Below are 19,261 nucleotides of genomic sequence, written 5' to 3' on the forward strand. Positions count from 1 at the left end.
GTGTTCATCGGGACGGGGTAATCTCACCCACTTTATTCCTCCTGTCTGAACACTTTTCCTGTCATCTGAAATACTGGGGTGTCCATGCCATTAACTGGTCAGGTCTCCAGAGATTGGTGAGGGAAAGTGTTGTCTTTTGCAGGACCACTGCCCTCTGTCCTTGTCCCAGCCCCCTAATTATATTTCCTAATTGGCATTTTGAGGAAAAATCTTTTTGAAATGTTTTGACGTCTGAGATGTGTGGTTGGACTCATTCTCTCTTTCCAGCGTGTCTGATGAAAAGCTGTCTTTCTAGAGACTCCCCACAATGATGGTCATGGACTATTGCCCCCTCTGAATGAGAACACTACTGCGTATGTGCGTACGTACGTGTGTGCGTGCGTGTGTGCGTGCGTGACAACCACACAGTAAGCAGGTTTGAGACTGGAGAAAATCTGCCTCTATCTTTGATGTGCTGCTCTACATAGCAGCCCCCATAGGGACCAACTTATTAACCCTTTTAACCCACGCACCCATTTAACCTTGAACATCCCACAAACCCCATTGATCCAGGCTGAACCAACCACTGCAGATTGGTGATCTGGAAGGTTTTATCACAAACAATGGCCCATGAGTCAACAGAAACGTCATTGTTTGTTGTGTTAAGGTGTTCTGATTCTTTTACACATTGACCTGTTTGTTTCCATGGCTGTTTTTCATTTCCTTGTAACATTTTGTTTCTGCTCAGTGTGTAGTACGAAAGAGAGAGAGAGCGAGAGGGTTTAAAAAATATATATTTTTTAAAGGTCATTTACATCAGAGGTTTAATAGCTAAAGGAGTCAGGCCATCATGGTTCATTCTTAGAGTGGTTTCTATTGAAATTCAATTGGTGGTTCATGCTCTCTGTGAAATATTTAGCACACCTATTTAAAACTTGATTAAATTTCCCTCTTCTTCTCTCTCTTACATGGAAATGGTAGAAATAGAATTTCTACCCCATTTTGATCAATGGAATTGGCCTACATTTAGATTCAAACTGTTGCATGTAAAATTCTCCCTCTCTGAAATCCATCTTTATTAAGCCCCTTTATTAAGTTCAAAGAGTTTACTGTGTCATTTTCAAACTCCAGTGCAAGCGAGGCGGGAGATTGCATAGGAAAGTTTCCCCATATAGAGTTTTAGAGACTTGCAATAGCATCTGGTGACCCGATAAAACCATTCATAAGCTCAGAAAGCTTTAGCAATGCATCATAATTCATACCAATAGGATCAACCATTTCAAACTAAACTACACAATTCACTTTTATTCCTTTTCCGTCATCGACAAATGGATGGACTAGTGCCTTCTAATTAAATATAATGTTTAATCTCGATGAAAAATTAGTGTTAAGTGCCATGATTCTGCTCTCTGTGGTATAGGCCATCTCAGCAGACAATCCATAATGAAAACAGGTCAAATCACAGTGGCAGACAGTGCTCTTTTCTATGACGCTCATAGAGCAACACTTTTGTCAGTCAGTATAATTGGCCCTTGGGTCCACCTAGGCCATCTTCATCCACAGAGAGTGTTTTACAGCTAGGGCTTGTGGAGGAAAGGCAGAGAATAAGGTTCATTATCAGTGAATTAATCATACGATTTCACCTTCAACTTCCTCCTTATCCTCTCCCTGTGTGAGTGGAATGCCCGTGGCAGGGTGCCCTGGAGAGCTGTCCTGTGTACTGTATGTCTCCTCCTCCAGGGCTGGGAGCTGTGATGTCACTGCTGCTGAGACACAAATCGCAAGTGATCTCCACAGACAAGCCTCTTCCAGATGTTTGTTCGCAGGCCATGTACTTTCTCAGGTGGTTCTGAGACAAAGCTGCAGAACAGAACAACATGGCCGACCTGCCTGCAGCAGGGCCTCAGTCACTTTCCCGGTCGTCTATGGATGTTTAGCCCATAGAGCTCCAAGATCAGATTGCTGCAATTAAGGGCTCCTACTTTGACCTCTGGTCCTCCAGCGATATAGGAAACTACTTAGCACCGTTAATGTGTTATGGTCATTTACTGAGATCCACTGTGGATAGAGCCTGAAGCCCGGTTGACCTCTGCTATGAGAGCATGTACACAGTTTGGCTCTCTGTGCCCCGGCTCACACAGAAACCTGTGTAGGGGAAATTACATGTAAAATCAGCTTGGAAGGAAGTCATGCAGGCTAATGGAAGTTCTCAATGCTTATTCATTCATGTCTCAAGAGTGTTAAGAGCCCGGGCATACTGACCCATGCGACGGACGGACGGACTCAGCTGGGTGGGCAGCATCTTGAAAGTTGCTGTGTTAGATTAATTGTCAAATTAATTTGAAGCTCACGTTAACAGATGTGAACCGCGAAAAACACCGAAATAACTCTTTATTGAGCATATAATTAAATTGGCGAGCTGTAACCTGAGCATTTTCATATGAACGTAATTGCAGGAGGAGAGTGATTAATTATTAATGCAGTGGAAGCAGTCGGATCAGGCTTGCACAATAGTTATGCAGTGTGATTAACTTCCAGCTAATTGTCAGTAACAGACCAGTGAAAATAGCCTCCTCATTTTGTCCTAAGTGACTTCACACATCTGTCCTCTGTTTGTCCATTATTTGTCACGATATGAGACTGTTGTCACCAGACACAGTGAGCGCCCTTGTGAACAGTATTTTAGTCATAGTTCATTTTCTCCTCAAGTAAATAAAGTAGCCCAGGACAGCTGTACTCTCTATCTCTATTGCCTGGGACCGCAGCCAGGAATTCTACACACACAAAACAGCGGATATGTCAGACAATCTACAAACTCACTCACTCACACACACACACACACACACACACACACACACACACACACACACACACACACACACACACACACACACACACACACACACACACACACACACACACACACACACTCACACTCACACTCACACTCACACTCACACACACAAATCCGTCTGATGTCCCAGTCTAAAACCAACTAAATGGTTCATGCCGAAATGTTAAATCTTTGCATCAAACAGACTGTATTCACTAGTGGAGGTTCAGGGAGCCTTAGTGTTTGAGAGGCTGACACACAATGCCACTGCAGGGCAATCCTATGCCTGAAGTCCCTCATGCATTTTCAATTGGAGGGGGATGCAGCAGTCACTCTCTACGTACTGTAGCCTTGTGTAGTAGCCATGGCAGTAGCTGCGTGCGGAACTGGGTGTCACTTGCCCTGACACATGCCTCCCTGAAGGAGACTTGTACTTCTGGCTGGTGCCTATTGAAATAATATGCTAATTCATTCTCCATACAGCATGCACTCTTGCCACTTCAGGGGGAGCCACATCTCTTTACTAATTGAAGCATTTTGAAATATTTCATTCAGGTAACCTCCATGTTCAACTTGCCCATTGTTCTTGATGTGGTTGACTGGAAACTAAAAAAGTAAAAAGAGCCCCCACTTCACATCATCACAGGTAGGCAGGGAGGCATTGATGGAATGAATGGCAGTGTTTAAGATCTCTGCTGGTTTACAGATGAAACCCCCTGGAGAAATCGATGTGTGCTTTGTGTGTGTGATGACTGTTGGCTAGAGGTGAACTTGGGGAAACATAAAGCCTCCTGTGTTATGCTCCCTGCCTGCAGAAACTCCACCTACTGCATGAAGGTGTCCATGTCCTTGGCGGTGGAGGAGAACGACGAGGGCCTGTGCTTCAACAGTAAAATACGCCACCTGGAGAAAGCCGAGATCACTAAAAGCAAGATGATCAACTGCCCCGACATCGAGGATTACCTCGCCCCTTACAAGCAGCCCCAGATGACCTGGTATAAGGTAACAACCCTTATTCTCAGAAAATTCCCATAGGGCTCTGGTTTAAATGAATGCACTGTATAGGGAATAGGATGCCATTTGGGATGCAGTGCTAGTCTTTGTATATGAACCCATGAAGGTTAGCTCTGGTGGACTAATGGGTATCTTATTAAACTAAACTAAAAAAAGAGTTGAAAGTGACATGATATAACATGGTGTGTGTGGTGTTGACGTGGTGTCCTGCCTGTCTAGGAGTGTGAGAAGAAGACATGGCGGAGCTCCATCATGGTGAACACCACCAACATCTGGTTCCCTGAGGTGCAGGAGGACGACGGGGGGAACTACACCTGTGAGCTCAAGTATGGCAGCCGGGTGGTGAGAAGGACCACAGAGCTCAAAGTCACAGGTGAGCCCCTCATATCATGTGGGTGTGCACATACTGTATGCATATGTCTGATTACATGTATAGTATGATTTTGTTTGATATTGTTGTGTGAATGTTTGTATTATATGTGCACAATGCTAAAACGAGTTTGACAGCTGGCCACGATTATCATTCAGGATGACGTGATCTGAAATCAGCTGCCGTGAAACGTAAAGATTTACATCAACGTCCAACCGCAGGATGCACTTTTGCACTCTTACACTTAATATTCTCATGCCCATTCCTCTCAAAGTTTGGTCGATCAAAGATAAAACACTGTGCGCCCGGCTGTAAACCGGATGCACTGCGGAGGCACACCATTTATCACAGGAGCATAGTGGAGCGTCACTGTGTGTCTGTGATGCATCAGCCTTCAGTGTAAACGCTGGCAACCACTGTGACGTGAGATGGATTTATTTATTCACATTTTGGGCTTGTTCCTCCTCTGCTGCCTCTGTCATGCAGCAGGCAGGCAGGCTGGGATTCCAGGCCAGTGAGTCTGACCCTTGGGGTGTGTGCTGGGTCCTGACTGCAGGAAGAGCAGCTGCCAACTGCAGTGTGAAATCAACCCCCCAGCTCATTCACCCTGCCTGCCTGCCTGCCTGCTTAGCCCCCCTCTGAAACAGAGTGGAGCCAATCTGCTGGAGCCCCAAGACTGCACTAGGCAGGCAGCACTGACTCTGACTGTAGCTACACTACAAACAGAACAGAAACACACGGAAACTACACCCAGCCACGAGTCCACCACATACATACAGCAATGAAACTGAAACAGATAGGAGCCTTAACCAGACAATACAGAGTGAAAGACAGTTCTATCACCATGCAAACTGCAACACACATACACAGAGCGCGTAAAAACCTCTGAAATGCTATTTGAAGAACAGCAAAAACAAGAAAAAATGACTCCAGGCATTATCACATTGATTGCTGTAACTTCATTCACCTCAGTCGATCTACAAACACATAGCCTATTAGCTACACAATTAGCGGCAGTGGTTAGAGCTTTGGGCCTGTAACCGAAAGGTTGCTGGATCAAATCCCTGAGCTGAACAAGGTAGAAATCTGTCGTTCTGCCCCTGAACAAGGCTGTTCCCTGGATGGCCATCATTGTAAATGAGAATTAGTTCTTAACTGCCTTGCCTAAGTTAAATAAAGGTTTAAAAAAAACGTTTGATCTGATGACCTGGCCTCCACAATCATGCGACCGAAACCCAATTGGGATGAGTTGGGACTACAGACTGAAGGAAAAGCAACTAACACCAACTCAGCACTGGGATTAAAAACTATAATTGAATACATACAGAGGGCTCTCTAAGCAGATAAAGTATTTTATTAACAAAAGGTAAACAAATCCATTTTCTTTATTGGACCTTTTTGTTGTTGTTGCAGTTGTATACCTACATTGCTGCTTTTCTACACATTTTCCCATGTTTAAGTCCCTTTTGTATAGGGGACTTGGAGCGGTTCTGGCCAGGTTCGGACCGTGAACGGCACAACATCAATTGCACAACACTCCCTAAAAGCGCTACTCGTCCTGATTCATATACTGTATGCTATTGCAATCCGCAGCTGTGAGATTTCCTGTGCCTGTGAAACTCACAGCTGTGCTTGCAGAAGCGCATATGGAACAGGAGAGTCTTGTGGATGCGACGATAGTCGTTTCATCTCGCTGCAATGTTGGATTTAATAGCTCTCATCAGGGAAACATATCAAATCATTTCATAGAATCTGAACAGCACCACCTTCTTTTGGTCACCGACGGACGAGATCACTTTGTCTTGAAAGCTGAAGTTGTAACGAGTCTGCACACATTTTAATGGTGTCTCGGGGCAGCTCAGAGAACGTTGGGCAGAAAAGTCTCTGTCATTTATATGAAATGGTGCCAATATTGTACCGTCACTAAGTATGATCATATTTATTTAAGAAAGTTGAAATCTGAAAGTAAGTCATTTATAATTAAAACTTTATTGACCCACTTTTGTTGAATAGGAAAAAAATCTGATGATTTTTCACATTTTCATAATATTTGTATTATGACTTGAGCTTGTGTCCTCAACAGTGAGTATACCTCAGCAATTTATAACTATTTTTTTTTTTTACCAGAAATGTGAGTTCCAGACCTTTCTGAAACTATGCAGCATTACCAGTTATTGTTTATTGCCATCTCATGAAGAACAATTGGGTTTTGGGTATGTCTATTTAGGCGTAAATCAACAGTTTGCCATATCATTCATGATGTTTATATCTGAACGAGAGTGACTAACAAAATCAATGGGGGTCACCCTGGAGGTCAGGGCCCCTGGGCACGTTCCGTGCGTGACCGGTCGGTAATTCAGCCATGATTACTACAAGTTTAGATAGCTGACTAGATTAACTAGACAAATTGACCAATCTATTTTTCTTTTGCTGACATGGGCTAATTGAGTGACTGTCTGTGAGTGGCATAACAAGACAAAAACTACTGATCCTTGTGTATTGTACTATTCTAACTCTCAACAGACGCACACACACACACACACACACACACTCAGAAAGAGAGACAGACAGACACACACACACATTATTTTACATGCAACTCAGAGACCAAAACAGACACAGTACTATGCTTCACTAAACAACAGTATTCAATGAGCTAGCATTACAAAGCAAGAACAGAGGCAGTAGCGGCAGGCTAATATTATCTGCTAAAATGAAAGACATCTGCTTCACTAATATGTGAAGAATATGCTTGTCTTGTCGGTTAACTGAGCCATTGTTTGTTCACTTACTCACATGCCTTCTGCTAAGCTAAGCGCTAGGCGTGCTAGTTCCAGTGAGTGGTGTAATGTTGGAGCTGGATTCCACATGGTTTACAGCCTGCCTGGGGCGCTGACCCGTAGGATCAGATGCCATGTTAGTGTGCTGCTGGTTGGGTGGTGAGCCAAGCCAGGGTTAGACAAGGCCTGGGTTAGTTAGCTTTAAGCACACAGAGAGGTCAATCAGGACACTCAGGCTTCCAGGGGGTAGGGGGCTTGCCTACTTTCTTAGAGGAGGAATATTAATGGGGTTGCTGGTCAGGAACTGTTTTAAGCTACCATGTTTGGGTCCATATACCTTGTATTACTGTATTACTGTAGCATTGTATGACACCTTTTGTTTATTTCAGTATTCAACGAGCGGCAGGTAGCTTAGCAGTGAGGAGCATTGGGCCAGTAACCGAAAGGTCGCTGGTTTGAATCCCGAGCTCACTAAGTGAAAGATTTGTCAATGTGCCCTTGAGCAATGCACTTAACCCTTATTGCTGGATAAGAGCGTCTGCTAAATGAATAAAATGTATTTCACTATTCTCATGTGACATGGTAAGAGGCAACAACAGAGCCAATGATAAGGCCTTGGAAGGAGCCTGTAGGGACAATCTGCAACTGAATGACCTGCAGTATAGTAGCAATACAGTACTGAACTCACGCAGAGTGTAGGGGAGGCTAAACCTTGGCAAAAGCTCAGATTTGTGCCCAAAAACCAGAATGACCAAGAAAAGCCTCTTCTCCCTCTCCATAGTCAGCACCCTGGTCATAAATATTTCAAAATGCATTTCAAAGTAAAATTCCTCTTATGAAAGGACATTGCGTTCAGGCTAAATTTAACGGTTACTGCAAGAGGTGAGTTTACCACGGTCATGCGTCTCCGAAACTCATTCAAATATGGTAACACCTTCCGCAGCCGGTTAAGTCAACAATGGGAGAGATGATGGGCCGTGCATGAATCCTCTCTTCCTGTCTCCCTCCTTCTCAGCTAGGCCTGCGAGTTCTGCCTTTAGACTCGAGCCTCTTGGCTACCTTTTTACCCATGTGGAAACCCCATGACCTATTTCTTTTATTACCTCATAATTCATCATGAAATTGTCTGTGTTCACATGGGCTTTGTCCTGCTCTTTCCCAAGATCAGCGTGACTACTTTTTTTTCTTTTCTTAGGAGAAGTGAAATGGAGAACAAGAAAAAGTATCCTTTGGGTCTTTTTGGGGAAAATATGAGCCCATTAATTTACGAAACATGTTAAGAGTAAGGAGCAGTTCAATCCAGCAGATAGAATTGCCTCCCCCAAAAAAAGTAATATTAAGTGGTTTTCTGGCAACAGAAAACTATGTGCGTCAGAGAGAGTATGATTTTTATTTTTTTTTATTTTTTTACAAATGGTGCTTGAATGTCCTCAAGGAAAGGTTAGTCCATCAAATATTAAGAAGCTTACAGAACAAAAATAAGACGTGCATGATTCTAAACTAAATTTATATTTCTGTGGTAAGGGAAATGATTGTCAATGGTACCTATACAGATACCACTGAAAACAGCCAAAAAGATGTAGGGCATATATGCCGTTTATAAAATATATGCACTAAACCATTTTAAATACTTCCAATGAACTGTATTTAAAGTATATTGCAGTTTTGAAATATTTGTGATTGCTATATTTCTATACTATAAATGTTTATAAATGGCTGTAAACGTTGAAACATTTAAATGCTTGTGAAGTATGTCTGTAGTACAGCACATTACCTGTGATTATCCTCCCTCCTTTACTCAGGGAATCTGACCTGTGTCACATATCTGTAAACCGGCATATGCATATCAAATGATACCCAAAATGGATTTGACTTGTTTCGACACTGAAAATGCATTAAGATTGAATAACCGGACACATACAACCCAAAACACTGCAGTCAAACCTTGGATAGATCACATTGCAAGCAAGTGAAGCAGATACATTCAATTAGGAGTTAAGCCTACTGCTAAAGCAGATTGAAGTGGTCCCATATCTAAATGCGTGTGGTCGCGGGTCCTAAAGTAGTGCAGCTACGCGTTGTTCCTGCTGAGGGGACGAGAGGAGGGCGAGACTGCAGTCGTGGAGAGGAGGACAGGGGAGGAGAGAGGAGAGGAGAAGGGTGTTTGATAATAAGCTAAAGGGAAAGAGCAGGATGTATGGCCTGTCCCTAGACACCAGCGTGTCCTGTTTGTCTTCATATGCCAAGTGACGCCACCGGACTATAAACACATTTGTTTCAGCGGAGTCAAAAGCTCTGGAATACTTGGGTTTCATGTTAAATAAGTCCACACCTTGTCAGGACACACACGACGGCCGGGCGTCTTCCCCAGATGAGGCGTGACAGGGCTGGCGTCGAGAGGAATCGATTGCCTGTCGCTCTCTCTTGCCAGAGGGGGTTACCTTTTCTCTCCTTTCTCGTGCGCGTGTGCGCGCGCACACACACACACCCACACACACTGGGGAGGGACATACCATACTGTACTGAGGGCATGTCCCTAAACCTTGTCCCTAAGCAACTGCCTTTGTGAGTGCATTTTATATTACACCTTTAGCAGATTTGACTGAAAGAGTTGCGTGAAATTCAGAAACTGTTGCAAACATGAGATTTGACTAAATTAGACTTGGGCTTTTACACAGAGCCATATTGAGTAGCATTAACACTATAGGCCTACTTACTTTAGTTGAATCCCAATACCTTATATTATCTCAAGTTTACCCATTAACATTCTGAACAGTACCATTGGAGGACTTTTACTCTGGAGGCACCTCTTAAACGCCTGCTCTAATGGATGTCTCGTATGAATAGGTGTCAGGTGAGGTGACAAAGGAAGTTGAAGTGAGCGCTCATTGTCTGTGTTAACAGCTCTAATAAACCTGGTATAGAAAGTTATCAGAGACCTCTATCCGGGTCAGGAGAGATGTATTATTTGAAGGTGAGTTGATACCCAGTGATTACCGATGGAAGCAGCACAGTGGGGACTCTTCAATTTGATTCGCTCAGTGAGTTGGAAAATTAGAAGCATGAATAGGCTCATTTGTCCATCGACAGGAAACACTCTCAGTCACTGGTCAAGCTAATTGCATTATGTCACCTAGAGACATTTCCTCCTGAGAATAGTTTTTTTTTCTTCTTTCCACTTTTACTCTCAAAAGATCATCATAGGAGAGGAAACAGAGCAGATATGCAAATCTGTCTACACATATCCATCCAGTCATAAGAGCTGAATTACACGAACGTTGATGTCTCACTGCAAATATGCAAATCGGAAGAGATAATAGATAAGAGTGTGTAACGCTAATGTGGTGTTGCAATCTGAGAGTGCACCCTATCCAAAGTAGAATTAGTAAGCTCCTACCGTGTTTAAATCCGGAGGCCATCACAGTGTTTTTTAACACTGAATAAACTGAGTCACTGAGGGAGTCTATAGTTTGACACAGTGCAGCATCGGCCTTGGACCCCTCCTGCGTCTCTTTCTTCTTCTCTTTCTCTTTCCTTGCTTCTTCTTCTTCTTCTTCTTTTCATTAGGATTCACAGTGTGTCACGATAAGCAGAAAGAAAGGCCCAGTCACTCCAGATCTGGTGACAATTCTAATGAATACAGCATTATTAAAAAGGGGGACTCTTTAATATTGTTGACGAATAGTTGAATAATGAAATTAGTATTAATAGATCATTACCATCCATAGTGGTCCACTGAGGGATAATTGGTTAATCAATACAGCCTAATTGTAGCCTCGCAGTATTGTGTGTCTGGTGTTGCCAGCGACCTGGAGGTTGACTTCAAGCTTTTAAACAGCATATTGGTATTGATTTTACGTCTAGATTATTTAGCATGACAAGGTAGTGAATTAGAGCTCTGTCATCCTCAGCGCTGCTCTCGTTATAATTTAGTAACTTTGGATGAGCTTGATGTCCTGAATATCATTATGGCAGCTTCACTTCCATGAACTTTATCATCTTTTGTTTTTGACAAGCGGGGTCTGGCAGGACCTGTGTTAGATTTGTATAATTGAAAAGACAGTTTCCTTTCTAATTCTGTCTGGTTTTCAAATCAAATCAAATTGTATTGGTCACATACACATGGTTAGCAGATGTTATTGCAAGTGTAGCGAAATGCTTGTGCTTCTAGTTCCGACTGTGCAGCAATATCTAACATGCAATCTAACAATTCCACAACAACTACCTGATACACACAAATCTAAGTAGAGGAATGTAATAAGAATATATAAATATAAATATATGGATGAGAAATTACAGAGCGGTATAAGCAAGATGCAATAGATGGTTTAAAATACAGTTTATACATACAGTATGAGATGAGTAATGCAAGATACAGTATGTAAACATCATTAAAGTGGCATTATTAAAGTGACTAGTGATCCATTTGTTAAAGTGGCCAATGATTTCAAGTCTGTATGTAGGCAGCAGCCTTGCTGTGTTAGTGATGGCTGTTTAACAGTCTGATGGCCTTGAGATAGAGGCTGTTTTTCAGTCTCTCGGTCCCAGCTTTGATGCACCTGTACTGACCCCGCCTTCTGGATGGTAGCGGGGTGAACAGGCAGTGGCTCGGGTGGTTGTTGTCCTTAATGATATTTTTGGCCTTCCTGTGATATTGGGTGCTGTAGGTGTCCTGGAGGGCAGGTCGTTTTTCCCCTGGTGATGCGTTGCGGTTGTGGACGGTGCAGTGTCCGTAGCAGTCGGTGATACAGCCAGACACAATGCTCTCATTTGTGCATCTGTAAAAGTTTGTGAGGGTTTAAGGTGACAAGCCAAATTTCTTCCGCCTCCACACTGTCTGTGTGGGTGAACCATTTTCAGTTTGTCCGTGATGTAAACGCAGAGGAACTTAAAACTTTCCACCTTCTCAACTACTGTCCCATCGATGTGGATAGGGGGTGCTACCTCTGCTGTTTCCTGAAGTCCACGATCATCTCCTTTGTTTTGTTGACATTGAGTGAGAGGTTGTTTTTCTGACACCACACTTCGAGTGCCCTCACCTCCTCCCTGTACGCTGTTTCGTCGTTGTTGGTAATCAAGCCTACTACTGTTGTGATGATTGAGTTGGAGTCTTGCATGACCATGCTGTCATGGGTGAACAGGGTGTACAGGAGGGGGCTGAGCACGCACCCTTGTGGGGCCCCAGAGGTTCAGCGAAGTGGAGATGTTGTTTTCTACCTTCACCATCTGGAGGCGGCCTGTCAGGAAGTCTAGGACCCAATTGCACAGGGCGGGGTTGAGACCCAGGGCCTCAAGCTTAATGATGAGCTTGGAGGATACTATGGTGTTGAATGCTGAGCTATAGTCAATGAACAGCATTCTTACATGGGTATTCCTCTTGTCCAGATGGGATAGGGCAGTGTGCAGTGTGATGGCGATTGCATAGTCTGTGGACCTATCGGGGTGGTAAGCGAATTGAAGTGGGTCTAGGGTGACAGGTAAGGTGGAGGAGATGTGATCATTGACTAGTCTCTCAAAGCACTTTGTGATGACAGAAGTGAGTGCTACAGGGCGATAGTCATTTAGTTCAGTTTGCATACTCGGTAACAGGAATACTGGTGGCCATCTTGGAGCATGTGGGGACAGCAGACTGGGATAGGGAGAGATTGAATATGTCCATAAATACACCAGCCAGCTGGTCTGCGCATGCGGCTAGGGGTGCCATCTGGGCCGGCAGCTTTGTGAGGGTTAATACGTTTAAATGTCTTACTCACGTCAGCCACGGAGAAGGAGAGCCCACAGTCCTTGGTAGCGGGCCGCGTCAGTGGCACTGTATTATCCTCAAAGCGGGCAAAGAAGTGTTTAGTTTGTCTGGAAGCAAGACGTCGGCGTCCGTGACGTGGCTGGTTTTCCTTTTGTAGTCCGTGATTGTCTGTAGACCCTATCACATACAGTATGTCTCGGTTAGGGTAGATTTTAATAGTCACAATAGGTACAACATCTCCTATACACTTCCTTATAAACTCACTCCCCGAATCAGCGTATACGTCGATATTATTTTCTGAGGCTACCCGGAACATGATCAATGTTTTGCTGTATATTGGGTGACAAAAGATATTTGGGGGTTTGCTATTGGACATTTTCAACATGTTTGTGAAATTGCATTGTTTACATTAATAGAGCCTTTGGTGTTGCATATGAGTCAGAACGGTCCTGTATTTAAAAAAACAAAAAAATCTGCTCGAAACTGTGGTATTTACTTATATTGATTCATTCCCTATTGATTTTCACAATTCACTGACCTTGTTATTACCTTTGACTGCCACGCTTGATTATAACCACTTTCTCCTCAATCGGGCACCATGAGGACTGACTCTCTTTTCTCTTCCAATCCTAGAGCCTCATAGTGTAACAGACCACAGCCCCATGTCTCCCTGCCTGCCTCCCTGTCTGCTGTACAGACAGACACAGACAGCTCGCTCTGACAGCTTGATTCCACACCCCCTTACTTCTCCTCCACATTCTGAGAGAAGAAGACAATGTTATCTTTCTCTGCAGAGCACAATAACCCCAAAATCATAGCTGCTCTGTTACTATTGCCAAGAGATACTGCATTGAATAGAAAAAATACATGCTCTATCAAAGTACATTTTCATATCACAGTTAAGTCGTAAGTGTTGTACTACTCTATGGATCTAATATAGCTACGTTATTATCTGCAGTTAACTTCCACTTGCTTTGAAGCATGTAACAATAACAATAAAGACCATATTTCATCTAAATGTCAATTTAAAGCCAGTCCATAGCAAAACAGGGCTATAGTGGTACACTCTAAAATCCGAGAGAGGATCTTGTTGGCTGTCGGGAGTAGGAAGGTATCCAGCCACTGTGTTGTGCTCATTTGTCACAGTGATGGAAGGCTAGTGCAGAGCCTGCTGCCGTTAGAGTAATGTTCTGTGGTGCTGCTCTAAGAGACTTACTAGCTGTAATGTGGACATTTACATCCATCTGTACGTCCCATTACACTCCTTCAATGGCCTAGCCTGATCGCTCATTACCGACAGCATAGCTGAGTGCCCAAACAGACGGAGTTTCTATACCCAAGCCAAGGGGGTCACCATTTCAGTTTGGTCCGGTTCCACTGGAAGATCACAGCGTTTTGAGATCATTTCTTGTGTAGAGGCAAAACGCCATCTTTGATTTTCCCTATAACTTGCGGGGCAGCATATCACTCAACTCACTGAATCAAACACTCAGAATGTACAGTATACTGCATAATGAACAGCCTGCACATTAGCCATCATACAGTAACTCCATATTTCCCACAAATAGTGAAGAAGGCGACAACATTTAACCTGTTGCGACGAGCAATCCCGTATCCGGGATCCTATTTATAGCCTCAAGCTCATTAGCATAACGCAACGTTAACTATTCATGCAAAATCGCAAATTAAATGAAATAAATATATTAGCTCTCAAGCTTAGCCTTTTGTTAACAACACTGTCATCTCAGATTTTCAAAATATGCTTTTGAACCATAGCTAAACAAGCATTTGTGTAAGAGTATTGATAGCCTAGCATAGCATTAAGCCTGGCATTCAGCATGCAACATTTTCACAAAAACAAGAAAAGCATTCAAATAAAATAATTTACCTTTGAAGAACTTCAGATGTTTTCAATGAGGAGACTCTCAGTTAGATAGCAAATGTTCAGTTTTTCCAAAAATATTATTTGTGTAGGACAAATCGTTCCGTTTTGGTCATCACGTTTGGGTAAGAAAAAACCCGAAAATTAAGTCATTATAACGCAAACTTTTTTTCCAAATGAACTCCATAATATCGACAGAAACATGGCAAACGTTGTTTAGAATCAATCCTCAAGGTGTTTTTCACATATCTATTCGATGATAAATCATTCGTGGCAGTTTGGTTTCTCTGAAGAAATGGAACGCGCATGGACCTGGAGATTACGCAATAATTTCGACGCAGGACACCGTGCGGACACCTGGTAAATGTAATCTCTTATGGTCAATCTTCCAATGATATGCCTACAAATACGTCACAAATTTCATCTTGGTTTCGCCTGTAGCATTAGTTCTGGGGCACTCACAGATAATATCTTTGCAGTTTTGCAAACGTCAGAGTTTTTTATTTCCAAAGCTGTCAATTACATGCATAGTCGAGCATCTTTTCGTGACAAAATATCTTGTTTAAAACGGGAACGTTTTTTATCCAAAAATTAAAAGAGCGCCCCCTATCCCGAAGAAGTTAACAGAATGTTCTGGTAATGCAGGGATTTACCCCCCATGCACACAAACAATATCCTGGGAGCATATGTTGGCAATAACAAGGTAGGTCCCATCCCAGAGGGCTCAGGAGACAATGTCTCAGTATTTCCTGTTTTGGCTGCCGGAGAGAAACAGCAGATTAACTTTTCTTCTGTGGCATTGTGTTGGATTTGGGCATGGTATTGGTGGGGTACAGAGAGGAGCGAGAGAATGAGGGGAAAATAGTCCCATTATGCTGCAGTGTCATCCCCAATGTCACTGCAGTAACACTTCAGCAATTCTCTAAATGGGGGAGCTTTGGAGCACAGATTGATATACACTGATGTGCAATGACAGTGTGATTTATCAGGGGGGCATGCAACCTTCTCCCCACAAGCCAGGCCGGGCAGGCGGAGGAGTGTCGCAGGGCAGGCGGGATCGCCCATGAGTCAGCACATTCTCACTCCACCACCAGTCCTCCACACACAACATTATACTGGAAATCAACAAGTTAATATGCTTCTTCCTTAATGCCTGTGACTGGGTTATTGCCGTCCTGTACCACTCATAAATATCTGTGGTAGATCTATTGTACGTTGAATTATGTAACAACAAATGTATTCATATGAACAAGGAATCCAGTACATTTGGATACTACTGAATAATAGTGTTGGTTCTGGCTAGTTTGCTCAGAAAGAAAATATTGCTCAGGAAGAAATAGAGAAACGGAAATGTTCCCAGTTGGCCTTAGCAATGTTTTTTTCAAAAAATCCTGAAGTAACCTTTATTATAATCAGAGCTCCGTCAACACTTTCAGCTTATGTTCTTAAAGGGATAGTTCAACCAAAAACAAAATTACACGTTGGTTTCATTACCCTTTAAGCAGTCTATGGACAAGGTATGACAGCAATCCATGCTTTGGTTTGGTTTAGTTTCCCTGGCACTGTTTCCACATGCTAACATTTTAGCATTTGTGGCACAAATTCCATTCAATATTCGATATTAGCGTCATCCGGGTTAGGGGAGGTTTTAGCCCGGGGCGATTTCCTTGGTTGTGTAATGGCCGTCGCCGGTGGAATAAGGTGAGGACCAAGGTGCAGCGTGGTAAATGTTCATGATTTTTAATATAATCAAAACTGAACACTAAACAAAATAACAACTAGGAAGAACGAACAAACGAAACAGTCCTGTCTAGTGAATACCACAAAACAGAAAATAATCACCCACCCAACACAATAGAAAACAGGCTCCCTAAATATGGTTCTCAATCAGGGACAACGATTGACAGCTGCCTCTGATTGAGAATCATACCAGGCCAAACACAGAAATAGCAAATCCTAGAAAAACTAACATAGACAACCCACCCAACTCACGCCCTGACCAATGCTAAAACAAAGACATAATAAAAGAACTAAGGTCAGAACGTGACAGGTTGCCAGTGGGACGGTGTGGCTTCTGTGTTAAGCAAACAGTGTGTTAAGAAGCAGCGTGGCTTGGCCAGCCATGTTTCGGAGGACGCATGACTCTTGACCTTTGCCTCTCCCAAGACCGTTGGGGAGTTGCAGCGATGAGACAAGATCGTAACCACCAATTGGACATCACAAAAAAGGGGGTAAAAAATGACAAATAAACATTTTTTAAAAGTAAGGACATCAAAATATAATTTTGTAATTTGGATGAACTATCCCTTTAAACCATTGTCCCCCTAAACTGACCGCTTATGAAAATATATTAATAATGCTGGCCCAGCAGATGACCAACAATCTGATTTAATTTATTCTTATATCAACTACAGTGTAGAAACTTTGGTTGAAATAACAGCTCTCTATCTCTCCATCTCTCGAATGTCTGCTAAGTTGTGTCATGACCATTCTCATCATTTCATTGTCATCGTTTCCTTATCAGCTGTTAGTGTTGGCTAGAATGCTGGGTAAGCTAGCCGTTTTAGCGTATCCGGTACACTTCTGTAGTTCTTTGTAGTTTTTTTTTCAGCCATTGTGAGGAGAAGGCAGGTTTGCTCAGAGAGCTAACATCCCATCTCTACAGTTTTTGTTTAAACTTTAATTCCCATTTTCATTTGTCATCTCTTCCTTTTTAATAATTAATTAATGTGAAGTGCTCGTCTCACAGCTGGTGAGACCCTGAAGTAGAGATATTTACCCCTCCAAACCCATCAATACACACCCGGATCAATCTGAAATATTCAGCAAGGGATCACTGGAGGCTACTAGGATTTCATATGGCTGATGGCATAGGGTAATTATTCAGTTGGACTAGCTTGAGATAATGATAAGAGCAATGCTCAGTCTTCTGGGAAGATTTGCACATGGTATTTGAGAAAAGTGCTCATTCAATTAATTCAATTAATTATCTTGTTGTCCTGGGCTATCAATATATTAAACCTTTCCTGTGTCTCTGTGTGGGTTTAGTGACTGTGGTTGTCCTGTATTATTCAGTAGCCCACAAATAATGTCTTGCGTGGAAGCGTCTGCTTTCCTGATTCAATCTAAGATTTGCATCAATTTAAGCTCAATAAGATAATAGTGTGTGCATATTGATTGCCTCTTTATCTTCGTGGTGGCCTGGAGAAGTTTCTCCACAGTCTCAATCTCTTCATTAGTTTTGTGTCACTTTGCCTACTTGGGGTTCTTCAATAGGGCACCAGTCTCTGGGCTGGCCCCTCACTCTGGCCGGCTGTGACTATGAGCTTATCGACAGATTCCCACATTACCATTCGCTGCATGTTGCTGGCCCTGAGCTGGGGGTGCAGAGGTGAGGCCACGGGATGACGAAGGCACTGTCACTGGAACCCACTCTGTGGTGGTGGGAGGGGGACATGAGGAGGATTTAATGAACCCTCCACCCCCTCAGAGGTGTCTCGTGTATCTCATGGAGCTCAGGATTCCTCTTTGATCCTCACCATTGGTCACTATGTGTTTCTGCCAGAGGAGAGGGAGGGAAACAAGAAACAAACTGATAGGCAAACTGAGGCTTAATCACTGCACTGAGGACTTTATAAATAAGTGGATTATTAAAGCTGCAATTATCTGCTAATTCTGCACTAAAAGGACTCTCATCATAAAGGGACTTGTTTTGTTTTCTTTCACTTTCAGCCCTGATCCAGGGATTACCAAGGTAATAGTGTTACAGGGGTGCAGTCAGAGGGGTGGATTGGTGGTGGTGCCACATCAAACAATGGGCAGACTAAGTTAGAAATCAACTGTGGGGAGCCCTAGGCCAAAGAGGAGTGTCTTCCCAGCTAACAACAAAAGTTCCCACAACTTTAGAGAACGTTCCCTTAGGAGTCTCATTAGATCATTAACTAACATTTTCAAAGGAATGTTCCCGTGATGTAGAATGAATTTTTCCAAGAGACCATTCCCTTAATGTCAAATAGAAATTACCCCAAAACGTGATTACCATGTGGGTTAGGAGAATATTCTATCATCGTCCCACCAAACATTCACAGAACATGGTTGCCATGTTCTCATAATATAAGATATTAATGTTCTAGACACGTTTCATGGGAACATTGCAAGAACATCTTTGTGTCCTACATCATGTTGTGTTACTGTTGCCGAGCCAATCAAGGCCCTGATTGGTAAACCACTGATCCATTCATAGCTCTTTGTCTGCTGGCAAGGCTTTACAGCGAAAGCACACCTTGCGATTATGTTAGGTCAGCGCCTAGCCACAGAAAAACATACAGCCATTTTCCAAAGAAGGAGAGGTGTCACAAAATACAGAAATAGCGTTAAAATTAATCACTAACCTTTGATGATCTTCACCGGATGGCACTCCCAGGACTCCATGTTAGACAAATGTGTGTTTTGTTCGATAAAGTTTATCTTTATGTCCAAATACCTCCTCTTTATTTGTGCGTTTATTACAGTAATTCAAATGCACAATGCGCAATTTAGCTCATGGCATTCTGCCAGACCCCTTAGTCAAACAACTCTTATTCGCTCCCCCTTCATCGTAGAAGCCTGAAACGAGGTTCTAAATACTGTTGACATCTAGTGGAAGCCTTAGGAAGTGCAA

The 19,261-nt window shown here is 42.9% G+C and overlaps 1 protein-coding gene across 1 annotated transcript in view; it reads left to right on the forward strand.

Annotated features, from left to right (window-relative positions):
* Positions 1 to 19,261, forward strand: part of LOC118375180 (X-linked interleukin-1 receptor accessory protein-like 2) — a 310,436-nt gene that overhangs the window by 197,785 nt on the left and 93,390 nt on the right. The window contains exons 4-5 of the mRNA XM_052507131.1: positions 3,628 to 3,814; positions 4,046 to 4,199. Of these exons, the coding sequence (XP_052363091.1) occupies positions 3,628 to 3,814; positions 4,046 to 4,199 (341 nt within the window). The remainder of the gene's footprint in view (positions 1 to 3,627; positions 3,815 to 4,045; positions 4,200 to 19,261) is intronic.

Source organism: Oncorhynchus keta, chromosome 4, assembly GCF_023373465.1.
Source record: "Oncorhynchus keta strain PuntledgeMale-10-30-2019 chromosome 4, Oket_V2, whole genome shotgun sequence".
NCBI lineage: Eukaryota > Metazoa > Chordata > Actinopteri > Salmoniformes > Salmonidae > Oncorhynchus > Oncorhynchus keta.